The sequence below is a fragment of the Rhinatrema bivittatum genome, chromosome 5 (assembly GCF_901001135.1).
Source record: "Rhinatrema bivittatum chromosome 5, aRhiBiv1.1, whole genome shotgun sequence".
NCBI lineage: Eukaryota > Metazoa > Chordata > Amphibia > Gymnophiona > Rhinatrematidae > Rhinatrema > Rhinatrema bivittatum.
The window spans coordinates 354,394,180-354,406,219 of record NC_042619.1 but is presented as its reverse complement, the minus strand read 5'-3'; the positions used below and the strand labels follow the sequence as shown (position 1 = coordinate 354,406,219).

Below are 12,040 nucleotides of genomic sequence, written 5' to 3'. Positions count from 1 at the left end.
AAGCAAATACGCAAGCAGCACAAATAAAGTCTCGGCAGCATCTGAAAATAAAATATTTATGTGTAAATGGACTCCAGCAGAGAGAGAGATGAGATTTATTTAGATGATTACTCCCGCAAGAGCTCCAGTTTATCTGAGAATAAATCTCTCGTACAATCTGCAGTGAGGTGATGAGCAGCGATCCCTTCAGAAACAGTGAATGTTTATTGCTGAATTTATGCAAGGTTACTGGAGGCTATCCCTTTTATTTTTTTTAAGTTTTCACAACAACGAAGGAAGAAAACACTTTTTTTTTTCTCCCATAACTTAAATTAGCTGCTTGTCAAATATTAATGGAGACAAAGCGCTATTGATTCAGGTCGAAGCTGCTACAACCGGGACAACTGTGTTCCCAGATGCCGTTTGTATTCTGATTGGCTGCATCCTGTAGGTAGTTGCAAGGCAAAGATTAGCTAATAGGTGCATTAATCAGTTGTGATTGTTGGGGAGGGGTTGTGGAATAATCACATTTTTCCACAGGTTAATTTCTATCTATGATTGTTTTAGTCTCTCATGTTGTAATTTTATATATTTCCAGTACACAACAAGATCTTTAAAAGATATAAACTGTGTATCCATATATCAATCATTAGGAGAGCAAAAACCTTCTATATAATGTGGAATCAAGCATATTCTATATATGGTACCTATGGAGTCAGGTGATGTGATGAACCCAGATGGTCGTGTGAGTTCAGACTCCGGGTGTCGTCCCCCAGCATCAGACTCTGAAACGGAGATATACTCCCCCAATCGTTAACATCTTACAGAAGAAAGGAAGGAGAAAAGTTTCATACCATATTTGCTTTCAGTTATGAGCACCAGATTTGCCAAGAGAAATGAAGGGAATCTGAGGCTCTGTGATGACAAAATGGCTACTAGTAAGGAAAATCCTCACCAGCTGTACTGTCAGACAGTAATGTGGCAATACTTACCACATCTGTGGTTGCAGCTTTAAATGGCAAATTCGAGGCGATTTTGGCACAGATCCTGGATGTGAGAAATATGATCGAGTTTGGACCGCGAGTAGACGCACTAGAGGGGAGAATGTGTGTGTGGTGGAAGATGACATGCTAGCGTCGCAGAATAAAATCCTCCGCAGGGGGGAAAAAATATATAGTGGTTGAACAGGCGGAAAAGTTAGAAGACCTAGAAAATAGGTTCAGAAGAAATAATCTGAGGCTAGTGGGTCTGCCGGAAACAACGGCAGAGAAGCATGTTGGTGGAGGTGGTAGAAAAATAGCTGCCGGCTGCTCTGGGTTTATTGAATTTGGAAGGCCAACTATCCATTGAGTGTGCTCACTGGCTGGGAGCCTCACGGTCTAACGATGACAAGCCACGAGTGGTCATTATCAAGTTGTTTAATTTTCGTCATAAAACGGCGATTTTTACCAGCCTATCGTAAAAACCAAACTTTTACAGTTTCAGTCTCATAAGATCCTGCTATTTCAAGATTTTTTCAGTGAAAGTGGCAGCAAGGAGACGAGAGTTTGTGCTGGTCTACTCTGCATTGATGAAGAAACATCCATTTTTGCCTTGCATTATCCAGTGAGGTTGAAGGTTTGGTACAATAATTCCTCTCAGCTGTACATGGCTTCAGCTCAAAAGTTTCTACAGTCCATTTTAGAAGAAAGCAGCCGAAATGAAGGGATTTGCCTGCCCGATCATGTATGTTGTCTCTGCCTGTGATGATAAAGGCTGGCGCTTTTCTTTGAGTGCAGTGGTAGCCAGCATAACTAAGCTGGCATACCATTTGGGTTCAGATGTTAGCAATTTTGGTTTTCCGCTGGGTTACAGTAGATATTTTCTCGATGTCTTTGATGTGTATTATAACAAGAAAAGTTCAGTTACCTGTAAAGTTGAAAGTAATTTTTTCTTTTTTTGTGTCTGGGGCATGGCCTCCAGAACTGGATACATCATTCTAGGTAAGGTTTCACCAAAAACCAATACAGAGTCGTCATCCCCTCCCATCTTCTGCGAGTTATGCCTCTCTGGCTCTGTTCAATTACCACGAGATCATCGGACATGATTTCTTTACAAAAGGAAGAGAAAAGTCAAAACTTTATTTCACTCATATATGTAATAGTCCAAAGTTGTCCAGACCTTCTGAACTTAAGCAAAATGGATTATTGCTACTGGGCTACAGCACTTCAATTTTCTGTTTTTATGGGAACAAATGTTTAAAAACTGAAGGACTATTTATTAAGTTGTGTGGGGCTTTTTTTTTCCTTGGCGGGGAAAGTTCCAAGCTGCAGTATTGAGTATCCCCTATCCCACTCCTCCCACGCCCTCTGCTCTTTAACATCGACTACTAAAGGAATTCAAGAGAAACTTGAAAGCTTAGCTTTTCGCAGTGCAGTATAATACTAGGTTTATGGTCATCTGCCACATATATATGAGGTGTGATTCATGTCTTTTTAGTGGTGTGAAGATCTTGTTTTTTTGAACTGAATTTTATTTTTATGCATGCAATCTTGTAAACCGTCTTGATCAAGACTCTTTGTAAAGTGCAGTGTAGAAAACCTTTTAAATAGGCACTTGTCCTTTATGTATGTATCTATCTGCTTCTGAACTCTTTGCAGTGCCTCCCAGCTCTAGCTGGAGCACTGCTATGAATCCTCACCAGAAGGATGGCCCTTCCAGACCCCTCAGAAGGAGGGGGCTGTATTGGAATGGTACCTCTCCCATGAATTATCCTACACTAACTTTGCTGACCTTGACACCCAGGACATACTGGTAGCGTGACTGTAGTATCCGCTACCTATCTTTGCAGTGCGGATAGGAATAACTGGGCAGACTGAATGGGGCAATTGGTCTTTTTGCAGTCATCCTCTAGGTTACTGTGGGGCAATGTTTAAACCCCATGGTGGGGCTTGCAGACTCTTGGGTATATGGTACCTGTGGGCCCGCACATATTTTATTTTCAGAAAGCAATACCGCACAGGGTTTCCTTTTGAAAACCAGGCTGGGCCACAGGAGTAGGCCTGAATCTCGGCGAGTATATTTCTGCTGCTTTGAAGCAGGATGCAAATATAACTATGGTTTTGAGAGGGAGATTAATAAGGAGTTTGGGGGCGAGGAGGATGAGTGAGTTAGCTCTTTTTTTTTGTTTTATGGGGGGGGGGGAAGGAGGAGAATCCTACTGCCTCCCCCGCTCCTGTGAATTTTGGTTTTGTGGTTCATGGTTTGGGACGGGTTGCTTGCCCTCTTCTGCCCCTCCCCCCCCCCCCCCCCCCCCCCTCCTCCAGATAGTAGATATTATTATCCTCTGCAGAGAGTGTGAAGTGATGCTACTCTGGTGAATAAACCTTTTACAGACGCGTGACAGAGAGCAGCGAGGTGACGCTTCTGGAGGGAGAACCTTTTTTTCAAGGCCGGAGCACCACATCAATGATATTTAGGGGTCAGGTCACCGAAAGGGAGCGTCAAAATAAGCCGGGAACAGAAGACATTTGAAATGAAACCAACCAAACTCTCTCTGAAGCAAACGCAAAGGGACTCGGTCGGACATTGGTTTCCTCAGCCATTAATAGCCAGACAATAGTTTGCCCTGCAGCTTTGATAGTCAGCCACCCTTGTGATCCGACCTGTGACTTGGTTATTTGAGCTCCTTCTAAGCTGACCTGAGGAAGGGGGAGCCCAGCTTCTTGAAAGCTGATCATAAGTGTATTGTTAGTTAAATTAAAACAGTATCCGACACATCTTCTTCTTTTTTTTTGAACCTTTATTTCTTCTTGTCCGAATGGATCGCACTACTTTTTGGTTTTGATGGTGATTTCTTGTATCCACCGCAGAACATGATTTACAATGTGGCCGTTCGTTTCATTTTGCAGTTGATCATCGATACGCCAACGAGTCCTGTGACAAGCGGACTGCCACTGTTCTTTGTCATCACTGTGACAGCTATCAAACAGGTGAGCACTGGGAGGAAAAAAAAAAAGCACATTTTAGCTAGAGTTTATTTGAAGCATGTAGTAACAAGTAGAAGCTTGCAATTTCTTATATCTGGATAAGCTCCTGTTTTGTAAATGAAAACATGCAAGCGGTGATTGGAGGGTGGATTTCCTGGCTTCCTTAATCTGATGGGGTAGCATGCACAAAGATGGGTTTTATGCAACGGAAGTAAACAAACCTGCTCTACCTGTCTTGTAGATAGCCTGGAGCATGGGTTTGGGAGAGCAAACAACTACATCTAAAATCCCTACTGCAGCATGTGAGGAATTCAGGAGGGAGTGGGGTTTTTTTTTCTCTTTTGCTATTTGATCAGGTTTATCCATCGTTCTGTGGGAGCTTGCACACCGGGGGGGGGGGGGGGGGGGTTTGGAGAAGCTTGGCCCGTGTGTGAATTTATTGGGTAATGGGATTGGAATTGAGTCTCTGGCCCACAGAGGCTCCCACCCCTGTGCTATAGTCTTACTTGCCTGGATAGATTTTAAAGAAATCTATCCAGCAAGTTATCCGGCCGCACAAGGCCAGATAACTTTAGGCCTGCTCTGAAGCTTAGCTAAATTAGCCAGATTACTAAACCCCTCCCCGAAATGCCCCTAGAATATCTTTTTTTTTTTTTTTTTTTTTTTTGTGGGTAAATTTAGCTGGATAAATGGCTGATTATGCCAAATTTGCCATTCAGATGGATAACCTGGGCTCTATATGATCAACACTTTGCATTTGTATGGTGTTTTTTTTGTAAGCCGCACCGCAATAATAGCAGACTCCTGGTAAAGTAAAAAGAAATTGCGACTGGTCAACACTTGAAATAGTTTTCTTAAACTTCTGTTTGGAAAACATCATCCTGCTTGTTAGGAGAAAAGTGTGTGTGTGTGTGTTGGGGAAAAGCTTTCCTCCTCAGCCCCATTCCCTCTTCACAAGTACTGGTCCATTTTCCAGCCTTTGATTTCCCCCTTCCCTCCCCCTAACAGGATTGATTAATTTAAGTGCAGACTGCTTCTCTTCAGCTCCATATTGTTGTCAGTGGGCCATGTGTGATTGTGCATGCAGGCTTTGCTGGCTGAGCTGAGCTTAGCTCCACTGCTAGGTTTCCCGAGCTGTGCTTTCATACTTTCCCAGTGGACCTTTTTCCAGTCTGCCTAAAGAAGTAGGATTCGGACCTAGAAGAAGGGTGCATAAGGGCAACCCGAGATCCGTCAGGCAGGAAGCTGATGAGCTAATAAAAGTATGACATGCTTGCCAGGTTAAAGAAGATTACAGAGCAGTGATTTTTCTTTTTCAGTTCCAGCTAAAGAACCCTAGAGAGGAATGGGGGAGGGGTTAGAGTTCAAGACCTATAGTGTGATCTCTTCGTTATCTTACTGCGTATGTGTGGTTTTTATTGGAATTCTCTCGTTAGCTTGATGATTTCTCAAGACATTCAGCTTAGTTTTTGAGTACCTACGTATTAACCTTACCAACTGGAAACAATCCTTTTGCAGCAGAAGGGAAAAAAAATGCTGGACAATGTCACATTTAAATAGGTTGGATGTAGCATGATATTGGCTAGCTGTCACTTTTTCTACTCCTCCAATGCAAATTTCAGAAAAATCTAGTCATCCATAGTGTGAAAGAAAACAAAGCAACATAACAAAACATATATAACCAAACGTTGTAAAGCAGCACTTTTTAATTTCCAAAACATTTGCACAAGCTGTGCTGGGAGAGGATATCCTTACCAGCCCACTGCACAGTCGGATCATTAGAACTTTTTGGACCTTTGTCTGGGAATTCAATAGGCCACCTACCACTGCCCAAGATGAGCCTGTGCTGCTGCCTGAACGTTCACACGGTGTGCAATGGCTCTCTTCTGGAGGGGCACAGATGAAGACTTGCTTACCCTTTGATAATTCTTGTTAATCTGAACAGTGGCTCATTGTTTGCAGGCTTCAGCCCCTGTGGACCTGGAGGAGATGGAGAAGGGGGGGGTAGACAGGCAGGTGTCACTAGAGATGCTGCCCTGCGACTGTCGCTCTGAGGCTGGGTCATTCCTGAAGGGGGAAACCAAAGAGCATTGTTCCTTTGGGAATGACTGGGACTAATCAGGGATTGAGCTTTTTTTTCCATCTGGTAAAATTAACTGCAGGTAGAGTGGGGGGGGGGCATTTTGCCTCTATTTTCCTCTGGATGGTGAGGATTATTTAAATGACCCTGCTTCTGTGAGAGAGAGGTGAGGAAGGGAAAGTTGCTGTATTTTGTATTTTAGTATATTGGTGTGTGTTTATATATTGATGCATGTTTTTATATTGATGTTTGCTGATTGTTGCTGTTTTACTGTTTTGTTGTAGGCCACCCTGGGTCCTCCTTGGAGGGAGGGTGACACATACGTGTCACCCTCCCTGCCTTCTCCTTTTACCCCATCCACCCCTCCTCCCCTCCTACACCCCCACCCCCTCCCCCTCCCCATCCCCCCTCCTCCCTTATAACTCTACACAATTGTATTTCCATGGCATTGCTGTATTTATGAATACTTTGTACATAGTGATACTCTATATATATTTGTAAATTTTGCTCATAAGTTTTGTTTAATTATTTCCGTCCTCTTTTCCCCCTCCTCATTTGTTCATATGTTAAATTCGTTATATCTGTTCGATGTAAACCGCCATCCCAGGCACCTGTTTCAGTTACACCGTAAACCGATGTGATATCCCGGATGAACGTCGGTATATAAACATTTTAAATAAATAAATAAATAAATACGTTGAAAATAAAATTTAAGGTCATGTTAATAGCGCTCCCTCCCTAGTCTCATTTGGGAGCTGTTTCCTTACTCTAAGGGTTGTGCTGCCAACACCTTGCATTATCTTCATTTAGTTTACAAGTAGCGTGCAATACTGGTCAGCTATGGATCAACTTGTTACGTTCCTTTATTTAAGTAAATCTCATTTGTGCAGGAAGTAGATGGTAGCTCACATGATTGCAGTGAGATTCATGAATCTCTCTTTTTTTTTTTTTTTTTTTTTTTTTTTTTTTTTAAAGCAAGAAATAAATATTAGGTTGGAGAAGAAGAATGAAAGTCAATTTCTGCTGCTAAAACAACTGAAGTGCAGGCTGCATGTCCTCATTTTATTTCATCTCTCTGCTTTCTAGGGTTATGAAGACTGGCTTCGACATAAAGCAGACAATGCAATGAACCAGTACCCTGTCCATGTTATTCAGCATGGCAGGCTGGTTAGAAAACAAAGTCAAAAAATAAGAGTAAGTTCCACATAATAGCATGAACTTCAATTAAAATACAGCGCAGCCATATTTATATGACTGTCGCTTTGAAAACAGCTTAACCATGTTCATTTACCTTATCTGTATGAACCTCCTGAGACTGAGAAGCACGTAAATCTAATAGATGTTGACAGAAAGGGATCCCTTGGGCCCACCCAGTCTAACTGTTTGCTCTCACAGGTCTTACTCAGTCTGTGGTTTTCTCCCCCTGTGGTCCCTTAGTCTGTCCCACGCATGCTTTGAGTTCTACCACTATTTTGGCTCCTATAATCTCCGTGAAAGCTTGTTCCAGGTGTCTGCCATCCCCTCAGGATAGCCAGGCTCAGAGCTCTATGCTCTTATTACTACAATAAACTGCTGCCATTAAAACTAGTTCCTTGGCTGCCTGATTCACACTGAAATGGCCTTAAATTGCAATTTCAGAATTTTACCTGTGACTTACCATATCCCATAAATCCACTACCCATTTTAGTTTAATAGGTACAATATTATTGTACCTATTAAAAAATAACAAAAAAGTGCAGAATCATGCATTTCAGGTGCAGAAATGTGAGGGAGTGGCACATGATGTGGGGACGGGAAGCTTATGTGTACTGAACAGGAAAGAGACCTCAGGGTCACAGTGTCTAATGATGTCAAAATGACAAACCATTGATATAAGGCAGCAGACAGAGCCAGAGGGATTCTAGGGTGGGTGCATAGGAAGAGGCATAATCCACAGGAGAAAAGGAGGTAGTGCCTTGGTACGCATCATTATTGAAGCCTTATCTAGAATATTCCCTTTAGCTTCGGAAGCAATATCTTGGAAAGGCTTGCGAGAGGCTGGAGGCCATGCAGAATAGTGTCAACCAAAATAATGTAGGGTGTGCAGCAGACAAAGATTTAAATATGTATACCACAGAAGAAAGAAGAGATGGGAAGATAAGATACCCATATTAAACATCTGAAAGGTATTAATTCACAGAACAATCCTCAGGTTCTTATGGCCTGGATTGGCCACTGTTGGAAACAGGATGCTGAGCTTGATGGACCCTTGATCTGACTCAGTATGGCATGTTCTTATGTTCTCATCCTATAGTTGTGCAATATTGTCATAAGAACTTAAGAAATACCATGCTGGGTCACACTAGTAGTCCTGTCTCCAATCTGGATCACTTGGAAGTACTTTGAATATCCTAATAGTGGGGGGTATTTCCTTATTCATCAAAGTCTACCTGGTTAATAATTGTTAATTTACCTGTCCTCCAGAAACTTTTCCAAATATATTTCAAATGTATCCATAATATTTATTTAGATATTTTATATACCATCATTCCTTGTAAAGATCTGTTTACAATAATGGCATTCATAGGTATAAATCGGCAAATAATGACAGGTTATATAGGAAGTATTCATAAACCGGCATTAACATCTATCAATTGAAATTAAAGATCAAGGACATACGATGTCAAGAACAAAAATAAAATACATTTCCCATATTATTCTGTACGTTGTATTAAGATTCTTACAATCTCTCGTTAATTTCTCATGCATCAGTTAGTATCCCTTGTCCTTCTTGTTATTGTAGATCACTACATTCTGATGTTTTAAGTTAGGTTGTATGCATTTTTGAATAGCCATGCTTTTAATTCACATTTAAATCTTTTTCTATCTGGTATCAAACGTAGCATTTCAGATAAAGAATTCTTAAGTTTTAGGAACGCTATGGAAAACACGATCTCTTACATGCATCAAGTATGTGCTCCATATTGTTGAAACAGTCAGTAGTCCTTTATTTTGGGATCTTAGTGTTCTCTGTGGTATGTATGGTTGGTTGTAATGTCACACCTATCATACCAGTGTTACTAGTATGAATGATTTTGAAAATTCAAATTATCAATATTCAGCTGGAAAAGAGCTCATAAATGGATATATCTAGCAACCGTCATAAATGGCCTCAATGCATTTGTGGCTTATTGATAAAGCCTATGATACTTAAGGCTAGTATAATCATAGGTTGCAGATAGATTTGTTTATGCACCAACCGGTGCGATAAGGCTGGAGCACGATCACTGTATGCTTTAAGTCACTAGTGTGTGCACTTATCTTAGATGCCACGTAGAGAGAGCTGGCTTGCACGGTCCTGAAGTTTGCCTCCAAGGATAATTTGAAGTATTCTGGTTTTCAGCTGCACCTGTGGGTCATATTGATTTTCTATTGATTTTGAAAATTAGCATTAATACTTTAAAATAGGTCCTGGATTGTACTGGCAGCCAGTGTAGTAAAATCAGTGAGGGTGTAATGTGATCAAATTTCCGGGATCCTAACAAGAGCCTTGCTGAGGCATTTTGTAGTATTTGCAGTGGCTTTAAGAGACATGCGGGAAGTCTGAGAAATAAGGAGTTACAGTAGTCTAGTTTTGAGAAAATTAGTTTGTTACATAGTTCTGAAGTCTTCAAAAGTTAATAAAGGTTTCAACTGATGTAATATACGCAACTTGGCGTAACTTGTATTAATTAATTTGTTGATAGTAAGGTTCTACTCTAGCTGGATACCTAAATCCCGTACTTGACTTGAAGGAGTAATTTGGAAATTACCTAGGTCTAGAGTTTTGATAAGTATCCTTTGGCAACAGCTTAATTGTGATTGAAAAAAAAATATATTTTTTAATCTGCTACCAGTTTTAGTACTTCATCTAAGGTCTGTACAAGGATACCATTACCATCAATGAGCCAGTGTTTGAGCTATTGAAAGATTTCCACTAGCCTTGGCACGTGTCTGTATTCTTAAAATTGGATACATTTTGTCAAGTGAGGCATCATAATGTATATCTGAATACCCAAAAGACCTAAGTGGATAAGAATTTCATTCCTTATATGTCATGAGACTTCCCGTTTTAAAGGGATGCCAGCCTTGTTTGGAAACGTCAATTACCATGCAGTTTACCACCTAGAATAACTTGGCCCACTATCACTGACACATTTGGCTATGCTTGATTATTTTATTCCACATTGGAGAGAAAACGTTGGTGTAATTTGTTTTGTGTTTTTCGCTTAGGTTGGAGACATTGTGATGGTCAAAGAAGATGAAACATTTCCATGTGACTTAATAATTTTATCATCCAGCAAGGAAGATGGAACATGTTTCGTTACAACTGCAAGCTTGGATGGAGAATCTAGCCACAAAGTATTAAACACTACATATTTTCTTATTCCAGCAAACTTATGATTTTATGCTCTGTTTCTATATCTTTTATATATATATATATATATATCATCTCTTCTTGTATGTGTGTGCATATGTATCTAACTACATATATATAGATCTATATATATATATGAATGCATGTATGTACAAAATATAAATGTATTCTAATAAAATAATCAGTCAGAGAATTTGGTTAACTTGATCCTAACTCACCAGACGAAACACTGGTTACTTTTCAAAGCAAGCTGTTTCTTAGTCTGGCATGAATTAGCTATAAACACAATAGTTTTCACAAATACTTGCATAAATTATTTTGATAATGGATGAATACCATTCAAAAGGAGGAAAAGATCTCAGAGTCCCATATGCATTGTTCAACCAGAACATGTTAGCATACAGTCTGGTAATTCAATCACAGCTCTAAAAAACCTCCAAACCATCCATTGTATTATTATTGTATAGTTTGATCCCATTCTTTTTTTTCTCCCTTTCTAATTTATTTTGTAGTGATTTTTCGTATACTACCAAAAATTATTCAGAGTAGTTAAATCACAAGCGAATTGTGATAAATTGCAGAAGGACCTTGCAAGACTGGAAGATTGGACGTCCAAATGGCAGATGACGTTTAATGTGGTGAAATGCACTTATGCACAAATAGTAGCAAAAAAGCATTCACGTTTTATACATCACCCAAAAAAATGCAGAATGAAGCCAGAATAAATTGTTTATAGCCAGACTATTCATAACACCCGTGCACCACTAGAAATATGTTCACTTTTGTTAATGCTACGTGTCTTGTAATCATAAGTCTCACTAAAACTGCCTCTTTTTTAGAATTTTTAGTAGTTTCAGATAACTTTTAAAGTTCATAAGAAGGAAAAACAAATCCCTTCCCTCTTAGTTGTCTATGATATTTCAATGCAGCATCTTCTCGCACACACTATGGGGCAGATTTCCAAAGGGGTACAGTAACCCCCGAAAAGCTGCCCCTTCCACCCCCTGTGCGCGCAAGGCCCGGGATGCGCATAAGTCCCAGGGCTTTTCTTGGGGGGGGGGGGCGTGTCGGGGGCGTGTCCTGGTGGCGCGTCAACCAGGGGCAGGGCCGCGGGCGTGGTTCCGGTCCGGGGGTGTTTTGGGGACGTGGTCGAGGCCTCCGAAACTGCTCCCGGGCCGGGGAAATGCGCGCCAGAGTTACGCCTGCCTCTGGCAAGCGTAACTTTTATAATAAAGGTAGGGGGGTGGGTTAGGTAGGGGGAGGGGAGGGGAAGGGGGGAGGAGGCGGAGGGAACGGGCAGCGCGCGTAGGGCTCGGCGTGCGCAAGGTGCACAAATGTTCACCCCCTTGGGCGCGCCGACCCCGGATTTTAAAAGATACGCGTGTATCTATTAAAATCCGGCATACTCTTGTTTGCGCCGGGGTGCGCGAACAAAAGTACGCGCGCGCATATTTTTTAAAAATCTGCCCCTATATGAGAAAACTGGCTGGAATAAAAATGTTGCAGTTTGAAAAATGATTTTGCAGACCTAGGTCTCTCTCTGTCTCGAATGAAAGAGCATCTTGCTTCATACAAATGTCAAAAGACCGCCGTAATCAGTAAATGTAAACAGTGGTG

At 41.1% G+C, this 12,040-nt stretch overlaps 1 protein-coding gene across 2 annotated transcripts in view; it reads left to right on the top strand.

Moving 5' to 3' along the window:
- Window positions 1–12,040, top strand: part of ATP11A (ATPase phospholipid transporting 11A) — a 253,400-nt gene that overhangs the window by 139,499 nt on the left and 101,861 nt on the right. For both annotated transcript variants that reach the window (XM_029604684.1, XM_029604685.1), the window contains exons 4-6: window positions 3,870–3,950; window positions 7,114–7,221; window positions 10,279–10,407. In XM_029604684.1, the coding sequence (XP_029460544.1) occupies window positions 3,870–3,950; window positions 7,114–7,221; window positions 10,279–10,407 (318 nt within the window). The remainder of the gene's footprint in view (window positions 1–3,869; window positions 3,951–7,113; window positions 7,222–10,278; window positions 10,408–12,040) is intronic.